At 43.3% G+C, this 20,785-nt stretch overlaps 1 protein-coding gene across 2 annotated transcripts in view; it reads left to right on the forward strand.

Moving 5' to 3' along the window:
• TNFRSF11A (TNF receptor superfamily member 11a) overlaps positions 1-20,785 on the forward strand; it is a 62,813-nt gene that overhangs the window by 22,127 nt on the left and 19,901 nt on the right. For both annotated transcript variants that reach the window (XM_054984303.1, XM_054984304.1), the window contains exon 2: positions 18,972-19,053. In XM_054984303.1, the coding sequence (XP_054840278.1) occupies positions 18,972-19,053 (82 nt within the window). The remainder of the gene's footprint in view (positions 1-18,971; positions 19,054-20,785) is intronic.

The following is a 20,785-nucleotide window of genomic DNA, read 5'->3' on the forward strand; positions in this document are numbered from 1 at the left end:
AGGGAACAGGCACGGTCCGTGGCAGATGGCAATGCAGGCACGGGGCACACTTGTAACAGAGTCCAAACACACACTGGGAAGTCCAGATATAGGTCAGGGCAGGGCTGCCCAGAAAGAGAGTCCTTTTGTGCAGTTACCCAAACATGGAGTCAGTAAACTACACAGTCTATTGCAGCAGCAGGGTAATTGACACGCAGGCAGGAAACTGACACGTGTATCGGAGCACACACGTGCAAAGCAGTCTTTGGTGTAGCAGTGAAACAGCAACGCAGGAAACTTTAGCACAGTTCATAGCAGGCTTCAAAGCAGGGGAGGGGGCCTACTTGGCAACAGTACAAACGGCCCAAATGTCTAAGGATTAACCATTACAATTGCCTATTCTCATATTTGCTTTATAACATTGGTGCTTCCTCTCTTATTCTTGCTACATCTTTGGGACTCAACCACAGCCTATGGCAACAGGTTCCTCATTCTAATTTTGTACATAGTATGAAGAACACTTTAGTCTTCCATCACATGCTGTGAAAATGGGCTTGTGGGAAAAAGCGTGTGCAAAGACTCAAATTTTTAACCAAAGCCACTGACTTTTTTAACTTAATATCTACAGAAATTATATCTGTCCAAATCCCCTCATAACAATGGCCTATAACCAGGGCTTTTTTTCAGCTGCAACACGGTAGAATGGAGTTCTGGCACCTCTTGAAAATGGTCACATGGCTGGTGGCTCCGCCCCCCTGATCTCCAAACAGAGGGGAGTTTAGATTGCCCTCTGCGCCGCTCCGAGATCTAAACTCCCCTCTGTCTGGAGATCGGGGGTGGGTGGGGCCACCAGCCATGTGACTATTTTTGCCAAGGGCGATTTAAACTTTTAAAAACTCCCCCCTTCCCATTACAGCTGACCCAAAGTGATGTCATTGTGCGGTCCTGGGAATGTGCACACAGTTTGTGCATGCACACGTGGTACCAGGGCCACCACTTCCCGCCAGGTGTTGCCCCCTGTGCTGGCAACCCACTGTGTTCCACCACCTCTTTTCTGGGTAAGCCAAGAAAACAGACAAGGCTTAAAGTTTCTGCTTCCCTTGCCACTGGCATCTAACTGTAATTGGGCCCTAGCTTGACTTTTACAGAAAAGAAATGCTAGGAGCTTCATTCATTAAATCCCAGCATTTTGTATAGTAGTGCACTCATGAAATTGTCTAGATAAAGGGCTGCCAGGAGGTGGACACTAGGGGGGGACAAAATTTCTGGTCCCCTGGGATGTGTTTGGAAGGGTACAGAGGTTATCTGTGGGCCTGTGGTGATTCTTGGCATTCTTGACTTGGGCCAGCCACATGCTGTCTCCCTGAACTGCTTCACAGAGTTATGAGAATAAAACGAGAGTGAAAACCATGTTAGTTGACCTGAGCTCCTTGAAGGAAGAATATGATAGCTTCAAAGAGCTCTGAGTGCTTAAGAAAAATGCTGAATACTTTTTTTTAAAGAAATTATTTTATTAACAATATAACACCATACAAATAGATAAACAATATATAAAGTACACATTATAGAAGTTAACACCATTACAATATTAAGTTAACAATTTTAACATAGTTATCACTAACGAAGGTAATACAGTATAAATAGATTAACATGCCTAATATAACAATGAGTTTATAAGCTATAAGGTTAACTTGTATTTTGTATAACGTTTAATTAACAAAAGTAATAATAATGAACTCCATAGTATAAATAGCTTTTTAACTGGTTATAAATTTAAAGAGACATATGATAAATGTTTAGGAGGGTACAAGTCGTTAATTGTTAAATACTCAAAAACCGGGTACCATTTAACTGTGAAATCAGTCTCTTTCTGATAATACTGTGTTTGGTAAATGCTATCATAAATCTTTTCTTGAATATAATAATCCCACATTTTGAATAACCAACTTTCAATGGTAGGAATTTTTGGTGACTTCCAATTGGATGCCAGTAAAGATTTAGATGCTGTATAATACTTAATGTTGGTATAGTGCTTTCAGGCGTTCAAAGCATTTTGTACATTATTGCTTTCCCAACAACCTTATAAATGAAATATTATTATCCCCATATTGAAGATAGGTGACTGAGGTAGAGAGAAAATACCTGATCTAAGATCACTGAGTGATTTAGTAAGATTTAGACAGGGGGCTTATCAGATCATAATAGCTCAGCTACTATGCTATGCCAACTCTTTAAATGCATAACATTATTTATTTGGAGCCATCCACAGTAATCCCAGGACAAGTGTTGTACATAGTATATATTTTAATAGTACCTCCATAAAATACCTTTATTTCTGAAATGGAAATGTTGTCACCATCCTGAATTGTCTGATAACCTCATGACATTTAATAAAGTGTGTTTCAGTCATAAAAGCAGCAGTGCATTTGCCTAATAAGCAAAATACCTTCCTCAGTTGTTAAATTGCCAGCTTGAAGCTTGCAAAAAAAGAACAGGAACAGAACAAGCCTTAGCTACTAGCAGCGAAACGTCAGGAACTACAATGCCGAGACCACGGCTGTACAGCCCGGAAAATCCACAACCACCTTAGCTACATTCTCTACATCGATAATATATTCTTTTTACATCTGTGAAAGAAGCAACTTTATAAAGGCAGCAATGTTCCCTCCAAGTGAGATCTGTTCCATATGATGGCAGGTGTGCCAAGTGCTATGTGGATGATGGTGGTGTTAAAATGCTCCCCATAAGTTCTCTTAGCAGTGAGAAGTTCCAGGCTCAGCTACCAGGTTTAATTTCCTTTGATGAGGGAGCAGTGATAGCATTGTTGTAACATTCAAGAGCAACATTCAAGACTAGCGGCACCTTAAAGACCAGAAAGTTTTCCAGGGTATAAGCAGTTGAGAATCAATATCTGACCTAGTGTTGCCAGGTCCCCTTACCCTCCCAGTGGGGGGGGCAGCACTTACCTTGTTCTTTGTATTTGCATGTGTGCACTTCTGGGGCAGTGCTATGACATCAGTTCCGGGAAGTGACATCACGCAGGGCCCAGGAGCACTCCTCAATCGGCTAACTGCAAAGCGTGGGAGCGCTCCCTGGGCAGCGCAATGACATCACTCCCAGGAGTGACATTGTTGTAGTGTGCCTGAGAGGCCTGTTCCCCGCCTTTCCCCCTTGCTGGCCAAGTGAATGGGGGGGGGGGCGCAGAGGGTGGAAGCAGGGGATCTTCCACCTACACCAGGGCACCCGGGATCCCCAATCTGAGCAAGGGAGCTCGACCTTCAACAGCATATGCCCAGAAAATCTTATTGATCTTTAAGAGGCTTGAATCATGTCCTTCTATTGAAGACTAACACAGCTTCCCACCTGTAGTAATCAAGTAGAGCATGAACTGGTCTTCAGTGGGGTCAAAAGGGGCCCCATAAGGCTGAGTGCTCTGGGTTCATATTGCCTAGGGTTAGTGGAGAAGAAAGGTTGCATCCCTCCAGCCTTTTCACTTCTGACCTTCCGGCTCATGGTTTACAGAGTCATATAAGGAGCCTCCTTGTCTGAATCAGAATTCATGGTCAGTAATGTATCTGTTACCATACTATACACTAAATAATGTCATCCATTTATGATGATGTCTGTATTTCATGTGCTTAAATATGCTGTGTTACACACCTGCAACATTTGTAGGTGGGGGGCAATAGGAGGAAAGCCTTAAGATCATGTTTCCCCCCCCAAAGGCCCTGTTTTCTTCTCTGCAGGCCTGAGCCTAAGTGGAGGCAATGAGCTCCTCCTCCAAGCCCACCCTGCAGGTCCTGAGAAATAGACCCAGGATGCAAAAACGCATCACCTTCAGCCAGCATTCACCTCTGGAGCTGCCAAAAGGAGTGGATTAGAGGGGTCAAAATTCTGGGGGCACATGGAGCTGGGCAAATAATGGGATTCACTTTGAGGCTCAACGTGAAAAGTAAACAATAAATGAAGTAAATAAAGGCATAAAAAATAGTTTCATACAATGTTTGGGTTTGGGTGACGGGGACGTTCTGAGGGAATCTTTAGCTGAGTCTGCATGCATCTGTTTTGTCAGTTCAGTTCCCATGCTGCAGCGTTTTTTCGTGAACGTCTGCACCAGATTTGCTGCCGTAAGTAGTCACTCGGGCCACTATGCAGCTTTCCCCCGGGTTTCCTGGGAGTGCTTATACCATTACTATTTTTAAAAACCCGCTTTGCTGTAGGCTGTTTCCCTGTGCATACTCTTTATTCCGTTTTTGGTGTTCCACCCTCTTCCCCCCCCTCCTGCCCCCTGCCATCCCACTGCATTGTAACAGGCTACTCTCATCTTAGCCAGCCACTCCCTTTCCCCTCCTTTCCATTCTCCCCCCCCCCACCCTTCTTTCCTCTTCTTTTTTTTTTTTAAAAAAAATTAAATCCAGCACAGGATTAATGAATCGATAGTTTGAAAGCAGGCAGGGGGAAGTTCCCTTTTTATTCTTTTTGCTTTGGCACTGATGGGAATGTTGTATAGGGAGCTAAATATCTGGGTATCAGAAATAATTGAGGTTTTGGTTCTCTTTTTATCCCATGGCGGAGAAATAGATGCTTGGGGGCAACAGAGAAGGAGGCAGGAATGGAGCTTTGCCAGCCATTCATTGCTGCTCCAGTGAGAAGTGCAAGTGCAAACAGCCACATACAAGCCAACTCCATGCCGATTCCATGCCTTTCGGCTTGACTTCACGGAAAGTGAGGAGTTATGTCCCCAGTGCTGCTGAAGGGGCTTTTGTCTGGAAGCCCATGATAGCTCTTGGCAATCTAGCTGCTTATCCCCCCTTTCCCTTTCTGTCTTTCTAAATTGCACAGAGGCACATATGTGCCCCTCCCTTCAGCTGGGAATGTCACCTTTTCCATTATCTGATGGGTAAATCCCCAACTACCATCTCCTAATCATTAATTTTCTTTCCTTAAGAGAAGAGCTGGGCTATTATTAGCCTAAAAGCCAAATAAAATGTGAGGGGAGTGTCCACGTGTATTTTATTCATGAGTCTACATATTCACTTGAAAAATGAGGGTAGGTTAGGTTTGTGTTACTTTAAACAGAAAACTCAGCATGCAGCTTATTTGAGTACCAGACTGGGAGAGGTATACTTCAAGCCATGGAGTACCTACATACTACATTTAAAAAAAATAATAATAGACCACACTACTACCCTGGATCATGATCAGAATCTATCTTCTTGAACTCTCTAGTTAACACAGACATATGAAGCTGGCTTAGCAACCACGCTGTCTTGGTTTTTGACCTGTTTTGCATGAGTCAGATCTGTCTAACATAATGCTGTTTCTGCTCTTACTGGCCATGGCTCTCTAACGCCTTAGATACTCTGGAGATCCTTAAAGGGAGACATTGTAGACTGAACCTGAGAAATCTATGCAAAACATGTGCTCGACCACAGCTGTTGTCCCTCCCCTGTATACAAAGCACAATTTCTAAGGATTATGATTGGTATACTTTCACTACTTCACATCTTCTGTGCAACAGAGCGCCGAGGTTGGACAGTGTTTTATAGTTCTTTCTGGTCATTGTGGTCTAATATCATTAAATTATTCCTTCAACCAGTTGACAAACCATTGCACAGTGCAGCATAGCAGTTGGAGTCTTGGAGAAAAAGGGTGTGCATTTATGCGTGTGCGTTTCTCCTTTCTGCATCCATCTCAGATTCAGTTTATAAGATTTGAGGATTGCTTTATTGTTCATGCCACTCATAATTCATTCTTTGTTGTCAGAAGGCTTTAGCATCTGAGTCCTATTGAGGAGAGAGACAGTATCCTCCTTTGCATTTCCTGAGTGTATATTTGCTTTATGGGATGGAGATTTTGTGATGTGGTTTATACGAGCCACACTGGAAAGTTAACATCATGAAAACCATTTCCTTCACAGTTTAGGATTTGTTTTGAATTAAAGACCTGGAAGTAAATGTCTGGAGCTACAGCAACTCTTCTGTGCCCTGTTTGAGAATGTTTATGATTCTTTTTACCCCGAATTGGCTGTTGAATTTTTAAGTGATTTTTTTTTTTTTGCTATTACCTGAAATGTACAAATACACAGTTCATAATCTTGCATAGATTTTCAAGGCAAAATCCTGGGTTCTGTTGCATTCTTTGTAATAATATTTGGGTAGAATGCTCCTTTTTAAGATCTCTTTTACATGGCTGGTAAATTATGATAGTCCACTACTGCTAACCTATGTGCCAAAATGTATTATTGAAAACACACAGGGCTTTTTTTCAGCTGGAACGCAGTGGAACGGAGTCCCGGCACCTCTTGAAAATGGTCACATGGCTGGTGGCCCCGTCCCCTGATCTCCAGACAGAGGGGAGTTTAGATTGCCCTCCATGTCACTCCAGTAGTGCGGAGGGCAATCTAAACTCCCCTCTGTCTGGAGATCAGGGGGCGGGGGTACCAGCCATGTGGCCATTTTCGCCGACAGTGATTTAAGCTTTAAATCACTGGGATTTAAAGCTGAGTTCACTGGGAGCTGAGTTCCACCACCTCTTTTCACAGAAAAAAGCCCTGAAAACATATAACAATATAGTTATTAAAAATGTTAAACAATTGTAAAACTATGGTGGTGACCATGTGGATATATTTTGGTGATGTCACAATCACTGGCCAATGGAAACTGCCCATAGCAAGCCTTCTGGATTCCAGTGGAATAATTCCAAAAAGGTCCTGAATTGATTACTTCGGACATTGTCTAAGGAAAGAGAAAGATATATATGGAGTGAATACAGTAAAGATGGCCCCAAGCTACCCCTTCTTCTCCATAACATTTGGGGAACATTTCCTGAGGTCAGAAAGGAGGCCATATGTTTGGAGTGATCAAATACAATCAACTATATTTTAGCCTTCCTGGAATAATTCTGAATGTCTTCATTTATCTGCAATATCATGATATTCAGTCCACATGTAATGGGACGAGATAGCCTGGTTGCAGTCATATCAACCGTGCTTCTGGGATCTGCCTCATTTCCCGTGATAACGCTTGATAACGTGAAGCCCCAGTGCACAAAGAATGCACTCTGCCTGCAAAACGGGGGATCATGGCAGAGAAGATTCGGATCCCAGAGGCCCCAGGTTCAAATCCCCTTTTTGCTATTTAATTCAGTGAATGACTTTGGGCCACTTCCTCTCTCTCAGCCTGATCTACCTCACAGGATCATTGTGAGGATAAAAGGATGAAGGAAGAACATTATCCTGAGCTTCCTGGAGGAAGGGAGGGATAAAACTGCATACCAACTACTGTCAAAGTCTGAAATTCTTATTCTGCCAAGGAAGCTTGCTGAGTGACCTTGGGTCAGGCGCTGACTCTCAACTTAACATACTTCAGGGTGTGGTTGCTCTGACGATAAAATAGAGGAGGGGGGACAAAGTTGTAAGCCACTTTGGGGTCCCCATTGGGGAAAAAAGTGGAGCACAAATATCTAAAATAAATACAAATAAATAAAATGCTCCTTGCAATTTCATGGGCGTGTCCTACTAAAATCTTAATGGAACTGGAGATTGATTAGCGGTAGGTGGTGGTTTGGTGTAAAACTGATGAACTGCTTCTCGCCACTTTGAGCGAGGCTTTTCAAGACCCCTCTTTGCAGATGGAGCCCTGGCCATGGGAAAGCATCATGGCAGCCTTGGGTGAGGAAGTTGTGTGGCTTCCCAGCGGTGATGCCCCCACCCCAGCGCTGACAGTTTGTGCTTCTGCATTCCATTCTCAATAAGCTCATTGAACAAAAAAATGAGCGGCATTTTACCAGGTGTCACGACCCCCCTCTGACCAGCCCAGTGCCTCTGACTTGGAGGGCTCAGAGGAGGAGCCAAGGCCAGGGAACCAGGAGGACCAGTGGGATCAGGGAGGGCCCGACACCTGCAGACCACGCCCCAGCAGCACCAGAGGCCACCCTGCCAGAGCTTGCCAGTGAGCCCTTGCCACCAGCCACTAAGATAACTACTAGGCCTCTGCCGAGCAAGACATAAACCTGAGCCCATAGCCCCTGAGGACCCTCTCTCACTCCACAGGAACAGCGATGGTGGAAAGCCCAGGTTGATGTGGCGCAAAGGTAGTGAAGTGCCAGACTGGCTGTGTGACACCTGTAAATCCAAAGGAGATGGCTGAGAGTGGTGCTTCCTGCAGCTGAGCCTGATTAACACCCAGCCTATTTAGGCTGAAGCTTGTGAAGTCTGCCTTACTGGCTCATTGGGTTCACTAGGTGCAGTTCCTGTGCTCTAGCTCCCTACCTGTAGTTAGCTCTGTGTTCCAGTGTGCAGTCCCAAGTCTAGCCAAGCTGGTGGCCCTACTCCACCGGAGCCCAGACCTGGCCAGCCTGCAGAGCATAGGACACCAGCAGCCCTAAGAGGAGGAAAAGCAACATTGTCTATTAATTCAAGTACTTTCTTGAAGGAGAGACATAGGAGCAACAGACTATTGATTGCATCATAAATCGATCATCTGACCATTTATCTTGTGCTGAAAAGCAGGGCAATATTTTTAAAACAATAAGATAATTTAATAAAACAGTTTGGTTCCATTGCCTTTAGCCAGATTTTGAAAAAGCGAAGGGCTCGGTTCCTAGTACAGTAAGCTGAAAGCTTAAGGTCTCCGTCAGCTGTCCTGAAAGATTGCTCAAAAGAAGGGCATTTACTTATGCCTTTCAGGAAGCCACACCTGCAGAGTGCTGGAGGCTCTTACTCCTAATCCCAGATGGTTACGGTTACCTTCACACACCTTAAACAAATGTCACCTTTCAAAACATTGAAATTATCTCCATGAAATCATAGGCAAGAGGGTTCTGGTCGCTGGTCAGCATGAATATGCCTAAAGGCCTATGGAAACCCCCTGTGGAAAGCTCTCCCACCTTTTATTTTTCTTCAAAAAGAAAAAGGCCCCTGAAACTGTATCCTCCGTCAGTGATGTGTGTCTCTCTCTGAACAGTCACTTGAGTGAAAAGTAATTTTAGCAGTCCGTGACACACAATTTCTGGTGCAGCTGGATTGCTCAACAGCACGATAAACTAATGTTTCTCAAAACCACATTTAAAGGGTATCTGTTGGAGTTTTGCTGCTCCCTTCCAATATACCTTTCTGTCTGAGCTTGATACTCTTATATACTAAAGGGAGGGGGGGTGCATGACTAATATACTTCATCTTGTCTGGCTGTGACTGGTGCCAGCAAAGATTCTGACTGCAAGATTGCACAAACGCATGTGCGCGGTGTATCAAGCTTGTTAACGGAGACCATTGAAGACAGTGGAGGTGCTCTTTGCAAGGCTGCTGCCAGCTCTGGGGCAATTTCAACCAAGGTAGTTAAGTGAGCCTGATTTGTGTACAGGTTGGATACGATTTATGCAGGTCTGAATGCCGAGGAAAATAATGTTACACCACCAACCCAAAACTAGCAAATGTGAGAGTCACTGGAGCCAGCCAAGAGAGAAGAAACAGATCTTGGCAGTCTGTTTAAACGTTTCACTTAAATTGCTAAAGTGTATTGATTACGTTTTATTCCAGCCTTTCTTCAAAACAGTATTATGTGGCCCATCCCTGCCCCTTTTATTGAGGATTTGGTCTCCCCACCTCTATACCACGTTGGTTCTCAAACCTCTCCAACTTCCCCTCATCTTAACATTCACTTTCTCAAGCACAATGCTGACCTTCCCCTAAAAGAGTGCAGTTGAACTGGGTCCATGCTGTGTTGGGAAGAAACGGCAACTTTCTTAAAGCACTTCTAGTGTCGTAAGAACATGAGTCAAGGTCAACAAGTGCGCTGATCGGTGACTTTATTTTTCTCTTTGCCTCATTGTAAAAAGAAGAAAGTGGTGTTTTATGGCTTTACTGCTAGATCCTTATCCAGAAGGCGGAATAACAGTGCCATACAAAGCACTCCCATTGTGGCTGAAATAGTGTTGCAATAGACTTTCCTTTTGTTATAAAGGCTGAAGGATTTATAAATGTGTGTATTACGATTATAATGCTCACAAGATAAGAGGAAGTGTCATGACTGAGACTTAAGTGTGTAGATTTCCTGCTGTTCTCTACAGTTTGGCACAGTGTATTCTGTAGCAGATTTGTGTACTGTTCCTTAAAAGTTAGGACCTTGCCCTTATTTAACTCTTAACATTTCCAGTTTAAAGAGGAACTGAGAGGCTGAAAGCAAAAAGAAAGAGAGTAGCATTTTGCTCAATATGTGTCTGCTTTTTAACCAGGCATTGGGTCTTTACACATGACAATTGACCAAGTGCAAACTTACCACAATGTGTGTATAACTGCTTGCTAAATCGGTTGTCTGCATTGCCCTGCCAAGCACCACACCTGGGCCGATTCCAGACGGGCACAAATAAAGCGAGTGCTTTCGCTTTTCCAGCGACCTCATTCGTAAAAACCCGTAATGTCCCGTCCCTGCTTACCTCCGGTTCATGGCGCTGTGTTGCGCTCCAGAAGCGGACGGTGTGAACGCCGTATTGTGGGTTTGCACGCTTCTGGACGCTTCGTCGCCGCGGAGAGGCCCTCCCCTTTCCCTCCTTACTTTGCCGGCCGGCCGGCAACAATATTCCCTTAATTTTTTTTTAAAACCGGGCGCCATTTGCGCAGTCGCACGTTTGCGCACATTGAACTGCGCAAATGCGCACAAGTGCACAAATGCACAAATGCACAAAAGTTGACGCTGGGTATTCGCATACCTGCACATTTGCGCATTTGCGCAAAACACGTAAAAAAATTTTTTAAAAAAACTGAAATGCGAACCAATGAAGGCCCCCAACGTCAACTGTGATGGGGAGGAAACAACCAATCCCGGGTACCTCAGTTGGCCATGTGAACATCCGGAAGCGGGATGGCAAGGCACGCAGCGAGACAAAGCGGATGGAGACGAAAGTGAACATGTGGCCGGTAAGCGATTATTTCCACAGAAAAACCGCAATTTCTGGCCATCTGGAATCGGCCCTAATGTTACCACATTTTGTATCAGAAACGCTGGGGAACTAGAGTAGTTTACTTCAGTAGAAGATCTCGCACAAGGTGATCTCTACAGTTAACTCTAGAGAGGTTTAGTGAGTTTCCTTCAGTGCTCTCAAGTTACTTGCAGGGTTAAAGCCCCTAACTGTATTATTTGTTTATTGGTGTGATTAATCATTTGACAGAAAGTACTGATAAAATGTGAACACCACAATAAGTAGTATACTACACAATTCATGGGCAAATTCAGTGAGTACCCATAGGAGAGAAAAACATTTAAAACCCTCTCCACATTCAGAAGCACAGTATTAGGGACAAACCGAAGGAGCTTATTACCTTCACACCCTCCTTGTGAACTTCCAGAGGTCATCTGGCTGGCTGCTGTCAGAAAGCTAGATTAGATGGACTTGTGGCTTAGTGTAGCAAGGCAAGTCTTCAACTTTCCAAGATAAGAGGTAGGATCAAGACTAAATCAAGACTAGTTTATATCCATTCCTTCTCACTGTAGACCCCCCTTATATTATTCCTTAAGGCCCCCTGTCCCTCAGGAGCAGCATTTTGTCACAATCAGTAGACTTCAGTGGGAAGAGGGAGGCAGGAAATTTCCATTCTACCAATGGAAAATTTAGTCTGGTTCCAGCCAATGATGATAGGAAAATGTTCTTTGTTATTCGGATAATTGGATTGGCTCTTGCGGCATTCATTCTGCTCACAGAGGTATTTTCCTCTGGTGGAAGGAGCCTTCCTTTGATGCAAGAGGCTCCAACTATCTTCCATGAGAGGAATGCTCCTCCCACTGGAGGAAGCACCCCTGCAAGTGGAACAGAGCTCCACAATCCAACCCTTGGGTTTTGACTGCTTTATCTCCCCATTTTTTGCATTTCTAAAATGAGCATCTTATATAGTACATTCCACCAGTGCTGTAGAACAGTGGGACCGCAGCTATGCTGAATATACTGGAAAACATGTGCATGGATATCAACAATTAATATTGCCCTTCTGAGTTTCTGCTAATGCGTGCAGTAAATGAAGGGAAATCAACAAATTACACCATCAGCTTACATATCCTTAGTGAGTAATGCATAGTAGTAAATTATTTAGCAATGGAATTTGTGCTGTGAGTTTCTGAGGATGAGCGCAACTTCACTTTTACGTTCATTTTTAACATATTTTTTATTTTAGTGGAGTTTTTTAAAGGTAACTAAAAATACAGTTTCTGACTAAAAATATAGTTTCATCTTCTGAGCCCTTGCAGTTCTCACTGTGTTGTTTATGATATACATGATACTGTTTTTGATGCATTGTTCTCCAATTCTGCAATCCTACTTAATTGTATTATTATACAGTTTGGCAATACATCTTTTTATTGCATTGTTTGTCATCCGATTCTATTGCCTTGTTTTGAATTGTGTAATCTGCCTTGAGTTTCATCAAGAAAGGCAGTCTATAAATGAAGCAAATAACCAATAAACCAAAGTTCAGCTGTAGCAATGAATTTCTAATAGGCAAGCTGCTCTCCACCGTGCAGTTCTAAAAGCACTGTAATAGCCTGTAATGGCCTGTAATGGCAGTATAATGACATGTTTTGCATTGACTCAATTTGTATCGTGGTTTGCAGTGCTCATTAGAGTGTCCAAAGAAGTCTTCCTGAGACCCAGGCAGCCAAGAGCTTATTATTATTTAGGAGAGCCGAAACGAATAATCAGGAGGAGCTCTTAAGTGGTTTCGCAAAATTTTCTCTCTGCGGATTTCAAATTTCTACTTGCTCATATTCAGTGGTGGTTCAAGGTGTTTTTCCACTGGAGGCTCAGGCAGCAGCCTCACTCCACACCCCATGCCTTACCAGTGCTGGTGCTACTCATGCTCAGGAGCTGGAGGAGGTAACTCTTTTTCCCTCTTCACTGCCTCTGTTCTCTTTAAAATAGCATGGCAAACTACACATGCCCTGTTGGGCTCTCTGAACACTTGGAAGATCAGGGCTTTTTTTCTGGCAGTAAGCACCAGTACTGCCAGAAAAAAGCTCTGATTTTCCGAGTGTTCAGAAAGCCCAATAGGACATGCACAGTAAGCACCAATGCAGCCCTGACTTGGATAGTTCAGGACAGCTTGATCTTGTCAGATCTCAGAAGATGAACAGGGTTGGTCTTGGTTAGTAATTGGATGGGAGACCTCCAGTGAAGACTAGCATTGCAGAGGCAGGCAATGGCAAACCACTTCTGTTAGTCTCTTGCCATTAAACTCTACCAGGGGTCGCCATAAGTCACCTATGACTTGAGGGCAGGATTGCATTCATCCAAGCACCGATACACAGTACCAGCACCTCTTTCGGCAGCCAGGCCTGGCCCCTCAAGGTGGCAAACATCATGAGTACCGGCATTTCTTTTTTAAAGGAAAAAAAAGCACTGTACAAGATTACTTACTTTCTTGAGAGTTCAGGTTGTTTCATGTTTGAATATGTCTAAGAGCATCTGCAGTTATAGCTGGTTATGGTGAAATTGCTGTTGTGTTGTATCTGCTAGTGGTTTTTGTTATTGAATAGAATATATTTAGGTATGCATCCAGTCTTGTTTATGAGTCTTATTGTGTTACTCATAACATTAACCGCGGAAATCTTACACACCACCATTTTTATTGCCATGCAAAGGCCAACCAGAAAAGGTGGCTGAACTCTTGTGAGGAGCAGGAATCTTGCAAGGATTTTGGAACTACGAAGCAGAGAGAGAATCACGGGAAAGACTAGAACAACAGGTGAACTGTGACAAACTCACTATGCAAACTCATGAACTCATGAATATATACCATGTAGCAAACATTCTTGTATCAAAATATAGTGTAAAGTTTTTGTAATGTGCAAAAGTATACAATTACTAAAGTGCTCAACTATTCAAGGTTACACAGTCAATACTTGCGGCTCAATAAGTGTTAACAAACTGTAGTCCCGCCGAAAACAGGAGTCATAACAGACAGAATGTTTAACCAGTTTACAGATGGTCATATGCCACAATGTTGTCTCTAAACAGTACAAACTAACTTTTCCTAGTACAACACAAACAGCCTTTTAGTGTAGAAATACATCATACAACTGAGTGCAAAAGGCATATTAGGCTTCTAATTGAAGCAAATGCTGGAAAGCAGGGCGGCTTCGTTATCCTGATAGGGAGCCGGCTTGCACGCCTGTTTCAGACAGACTTTCCTCAAGGGTTGCATCCAAGCCAACAACCATTAATACTGTGTATATCATATCATCAATCTCTTTCTCCCGGCAGGCTACCTGTTGTTCTAGAGTTTTGGAAATGGCATAGATGGGCTGCTAGAACTGTTAAAGATTCAGGGAGAGCAGAGGTGAGGAAGACAATCTTCTTATGCTGTTGGGCAGAGGTGGCAGGGGGACAGCTTGTTGGCAATGAGAGAAATGGAAGTTCTCAACCTTGCCCCAGTAAATGCTGAGAGATTTGAGGGACAGTGTCTGCAGAGTTTGGGGAGGTGGAGTTTGGGGAGGACATGGCATCACTTCCAGTTAATGTTCTAGGCTGCCTCCCCAAGTTCTGGTTTTTATGATAGCGACTAAGGAGAGTTCCTAGAGTGTTATTATGTAAAGGCCATTTTTTTATCCCTCTCCTCAATTCCTTGGGGGCCGGAAATTGAAGCTAGGTACTGGTAATTTCCCATCCCAGGTAGGTAAATGGAAGACCTTGATGGGAGGGTGCCATCCCCCTAAATCTTCAACCCAAGGCAGGTCACCTCATTAGCAAGCCAGCCCTGCTCCTAAAAGAGAGACAAGAGTGTCGATGGTGATATGCCAGAGCTATTGCTATGTATGATGTATGCACACTTGTCTCTGGAGGCCCATTGTTTTTCCTAGCTCGGTGGATTTTGCAAGTTTATCATAAGCACACTTGCATAAAGGGAAAAGTTGCTGGAAGGCAAGGAAAGGGTTGACAGTCTTCTCCTCCTTTCAGAACCACAACCCACTAAAGCCTTTTTTTATAACAAAAAGTCAGTTTGGACATTATTACATGCCATTCCTTGCCATACATTCTTGGCTTTTGACTGGGACTTGATCTGCAGATCGTAGCAGGCGATAAATACTGATAAAAAAAACTTCACTGGCTGATTTCTACAGATCAGGCTGTTATTTTTTTTTAAAAAAAACATATCAAGGGAGTTTTTTTGCCTTCAGCCAGCTGGTAACCTCACTTGCCGTGCTGCAACTATTTTTACTTTTGTAATCGACATTTTGACATTTTTTATAAATTGAGGGGGGAGGAGTTTTAATAGAGAAATTCCTTTTATGAATACTATAGGTTCTCTAGTTATCCTAGATCCAGAGGAGTTAGCCTTTTTAGTCTGTAGTAGCAAAATAGTAAGGAGTCCAGTAGCACCTTTAAGACTAACCAACTTTACTGTAGCTTTTGAGAACTTTGGTTCTTGAAAGCTTATGCTACAGTATAGTCGGTTAGTCTTAAAGGTGCTACTGCACTCTTTACTATTTAGTTATCTTAATCTTAGATGGAACATCCATTTTATGCCTTCGTATCTCAGTCCAGGTGCTTTAGTTACCATGTGTGGGCTGTGCTTGCAACCTTTGAACAAGTCAACCAAATCATTTCAGACAATAACCTAAAATTATCACAAATGGCTAGTTTAGTTCTCAAGCTTAAAACAGAATGGATTATATTTGTTTTAAAAGCTGGGAATTTCCCCTTCTTTAACATATCTCTCTAGACTATTTTATCTAATATTTCTTAGCTTGGAAGTTGCTCCTTTAAAAGAAATCAAGGTAGTGGGTGAAATGAGGTTGCAAATTTGGTCTTTTGGTGAGATATCAGGGACAGGTCATAGTTTATTCAGTTTGTGGTGCTTAGTAAAGAGCTGTCAATTTTTTCTTTAATGAAATAGTACATCACCACCCCTCATTCTGGCATGTTACCAAGTTCCGTTCAGTCCTAGAACAGAATGAGATGTGACAAGTTACGTGAGTTCAAGCAACTGTACGGACTTAAACAGGTTTTCCCATTAGTTGTCTGTGCTCTTGCTCATGCAGTCACAGACTTCTTGAGCCTATGGATGGACTGGCATGAGTTTTATCCCAGGTCCTCTAAGACTGGGGGATGGCATCCCTTGTTGCGCTTCGTCTTTGCACACGAGCATGGGAAGGAGAGGCAGCTTCCTTTTTGCCAGCCGCCACTTCCTGGGCTCACTCCTGAAGGAACAGCCACACCAGGGCTATTTTGTAGGAGTGCAGGTTGGGGGGGTGGTAGAAAAGAAACAGGGAAATGTGCTCATGTATTCTAGAAAAGTGGTATGCAAAATGCTTTATCAGGGATTGTTTAACACTCTGAAGGGGAAGAGGGGAGGAATGCCTCTGCTGCTGTGATTTCAGCCAAGTAACTGAACTTTTACTGGCTCCATCCCACCAAACAGAGTCAAACCAGCAGCATAAATCCAGAGGATCTGGATCTATGCAGCATTAAGCAATCTTGGATTATGCTGTCCATTTTATCCCAACAACAACTAAGTGAGGTATAACAGATGGAAAGGGGCGGGGGAGAGTCAAGCAAGATATGCCATGAAGGAAAGGGATTTTTTCCCTGCAAGGGCCAGATTGGCTGGGGCCTCTTGGATTTTTTTTCATCTTCTTCTGGGTACCAAAGTCAGGGAACACCTAGGGGTGGGGTGGAATGTGGCTCCAACTTTGCTACAGCTGTTGGAGCGTTGGTGGGGGGTCGGGCCTCTGGCCTTCCTCCTGTGGTGGTTTTGAGGCATTGGGCCAGATCGTAAAGGGTGAGCAGGGCAGATGGACCGGCTCACCCCGGCGGAAAGGGAACCAAGGGCCAACCAGCATGGCTGGTGATAGCACATCACTTGCCAGTATGTGGATCTAGCATGGGATAGAATGGTATGCACCGAACAGCATGGGGCCTACAATGCCAATGGGGATCGATACCTATATGCCTGGCCAATGCTCCAATCTGGCTGTAATCAATAAAGTTGTGGCCATTCCAACCAAACGGATGTGTCTGTGTATCATTTGCTGGAACCCAGCCAGAACATAGCACATAGGCAGCAACAGACTAAAACTAACTCTCTGCACTAATGACTCTGTAGTAGCAAGCCTGAACACTTGCACACCAAAGAGCCTATGAAATTAGTGGACACGTGCTCTGTTCAGGGGGAAGGCAGCACGTGAATGTAAGACCACACATACATTTGTGCACTTGCATTAACTTGCGTAACTCTTCTGCCCCTAGGAATAGGAAGAACACTAGAAATGAAGCTATCAGCTAAGCAGCACAAAGAAAAATCCTATGAAATAAAAGTTTGGGTTTTTTTTAAAGTCTAGAACTGATTTTTCATGACCTTTCCTGGATTTTCTAGGGGATGCATGAGCTACTATGCAGCCACTGAAAAGCTGCCTGTTGCAGCTTCTAGTAAATAGGTTTTTGCAAGTTTTTTGTATTGTTGTTTAAAAAACTGTCAAACTCAGTTAATCAGAATACCAGTGGAGCAAAATAAATAGGTATCAAAACCTGTTTTAAACAACTTTAAACCACTTACAATTTTCTTCTGACTAATTGTCTGGCTTTATGGTGGCCAAATTATACAGGGTGTTAGAAACTCAGGATCAGCTCCCCTGACACAGTTTTTGATCCTAAAAAGCAGTCACCCAAGAGGATTTGTGTTGGGGATGCAGCAGCAGGTACGATGGGGATTTAACTTTCCCCGTGCTGTTCCCACAATTAAAACTACTTGCCGCATTGCAATTAACTCCACCACACTGTATACCTTATCCTACCAAGGATAACCGAAGGCAGTTCAAATTGAGAAAAAAGCACAGGAAAAGGTTTTCTTGAAAAATTGTTTTTCCTGATACCACAGCCGCGCTCTGAATCAGGCTTCCTACTAGGTGCTTTTTAGGGGTTTTTTAAAAAAAAGCACATTGAAAGATTAAATTGTGGATTTTCAGTATAATATGAAATCTGGCCCTTCGATAGGCTTACCAGTTCCCTATACCCTCCCAGAAGGAAGAGGGGAACCCGGTACTCACTGACACGGGGCTTCTCCCACGTGCACAGTGTGCATGCACACTCCTGGCTTTGTGCGGGCCAATACTTTGACAATCGGCCCCAAGCAAACCGCAAGAGCACTCCCATGGAAGTGATGGAAGAGCACTTCTGGAAGTGATGTCGTCGCACCCGTCGGGAGCGCACACACTGTGCTTGTGCCTGGGATAATCACTGGGTGTCAAGCAGGCAAACTGCCAGGAGGTTGCCCTCTACCGGCGGACACTTCGGATCCCTACCTTTTAGCTCTGGCCTATATTTCCAGGATAAAAAGCAGATATTCATTGTGAGAGAAGGAATGGAAATGCAGGCCTCTGCAATCTATGGCACCAGAACCAATTGTGGCTCAGTAAGGCATCATATATATTCTTTAAAAAGAAAAAGGAAATGAAATATTTAAGGCATTTTGAAGGGGTAAGGAGGGTGCTAGAATAACCAGTATGTGAAAAGAATGGCAGGCAAAGGTTTTTATGGGACCAAAGGGCTTATTAGAGATGGTTCATGGAAAGGGAAATTATACAGATAAGCTAAACCATGTGCAGACGTATGCCATTGCACTAAAACAATAATTCAGGGTACTCCTGTGAGAACTCGTATATGCTACTACTGCAACAACCAGTGTTGGAGCTGTGGAAACTACAGATTTTTAATCCACATATGAATTATCAGTAATGTTAAACTGTATATTTTCAGAGATGCAAAGGGACTCTTTTTATACTGGCTCTTCATTGAACCTTTGTTCTGAATTAGATGTAATTTGGCTCTATAAAAAGGCTGATAACCCAAGCAGAAGTTTATATCCCACCTTTTACATCCCAAAATGATAGAGTATGTTGTCCAAAGGCAAATTGCCAGGTGTCAAACATTTATTAAACCTGTATCAGTATAGGTACTTTACAGCCACGGTCAAAAGTCACCTTCTAAAATGCGCTTTTTTTGTCTTCCAGTTATCCCTCCAAATCACCCCACCCTGTAGCAACGAGCAATATTATGAATATTTGGGGCGATGCTGCATGAAATGTGAGCCAGGTAAATATTCTAGAATATTATTCTTATTCACTAGTTAACGGTCTTGCAATGGATAATTGATTGTCTCATTAATGTTGCAAGTGGAATCGAATCCCTCCCCCCTTTAAGGCTTTTGTTTTACTGTTATAAGAATGCAGATTATACTTTTACATCAGTGAAGAGAATTTTGCTTGGTAGGTAGCTGTAAACCAAATGAACATTCTCTCCTAATTTTATTCTTTCCTCTCTATGATGATCAAAAAGCCTCTCAGGAGAATGGAGTCTCAAAGGTTTCAGAGGCTGGTTCTCACTGAGATTTAAAAAAAAAAAGTTCTGGGATGTACCATGTCAAACTTTAGCTCAGGGGTCTCCAAATAGTGCCGGTGGGAACAGTTGTGCCCACTGATACACTTCATGGTGCCTACCAAATGTTTTTAGAAAATGGGTGAGGCTTTTGCAAAGCATGGGTTCTACTGGCCATTGGAGTATTGATTGGCTCTGCAGATTTTTAAAAACATTGCTCTGGCAGAAACTACTCCACAGCTCAAGGATCTTCATTGTGTGACTGAAAGTAAGCTGTAGCAGCCATTTTGTGGCTGGCTTCATCTTCTGCAGCAGCCATTTTGTGGCAGCCATTTTGTTGCTGAGTCCACCACACTGTGTCAAAATTCCAAAGATTGGGGACCCCTGCTTTAGGTGCTCTAAGTAAAACATGCCTTTCAAAGAGGATCATAACAGATAAGGTGCTGAGAGACCTATGACTGAGTCTTCCAAGAATTTTTATTTGTAAACAGCAGCGGCAGGCCTTAGAGCTAAGTTACAAGAGACGAATTACACAAGGAGGAGCACGTGAAGGTAGTCACAATGTTAGCTGGGAAGCTGAGTTTCAAAAGAGATTGGCTTTATCAATTTCCCCTCTCTACAGAGCCAGGGAGATGGCTGCTCAGAGGGTTTGTTTATTTCCTCTTCGCCTATTAGAAGGGGAAGTGAAACTGACAGAGCATTGGGGAAGCAAACAGGAAATAAACAAACCCTCTGAGCAGCCATCTCACTGGCTCCATAGAGAGAGGAAATTGACAAAGCCTTCCGATTGCTTTTAAAACTCAACTTCCCGGCTGACATTGCAACTCCCTTCACGTGCTCCTCCTTGTGTAATTTGTCTCTTGTAGCTTGGCTCTGAGGCATAGCAGAGATGAACCACCCCCTCCCCATACATTTTCCCCATTTTCAGTTGGCCCCATGGAATTGCTGTTTTTCCTATGAGGAAATGATGTAGGTCACCTGTATACAGCCTATATATGTTCCTCAATAGGGCAAATAGCAACTCCACAGTAAGGTCAAGTAAATGGTACGAGCAGAAAGATCTGAATTGGAGCCACCCGTAGCTGCTATTAGAAATAAGATACTTGCAAAGCCTAGTCATAGACCTCCCAGAGTTTCCTCTGGCTTGACCTGTAGAAAACCTAGGGAGAGGGTGCCAGGCTACCTCTGACATGCCAGTTTTTTAAATGAGAAGTAACATTCTGTTCTGCTTGCCACGATCTGCAGTGGTATAGCTTAAACATGCTCTAGCCAGGCACAGATTTTCCGTACAGCATTTTCAGTTGTTGAGAATGGAGAGGGACAAGACAAAGAAATAGGAGGGTTTTAATGAAACATGGAAAGAGTGGTGTTTAAAGAGTACATTGTAGTAAAAGGCAAGGAGGGAATAGGTTATGAAGTAAAGGGATGAAAAGGGGATAAGACAAAAAGC

Source organism: Eublepharis macularius, chromosome 7 (assembly GCF_028583425.1).
Source record: "Eublepharis macularius isolate TG4126 chromosome 7, MPM_Emac_v1.0, whole genome shotgun sequence".
Lineage (NCBI taxonomy): Eukaryota > Metazoa > Chordata > Lepidosauria > Squamata > Eublepharidae > Eublepharis > Eublepharis macularius.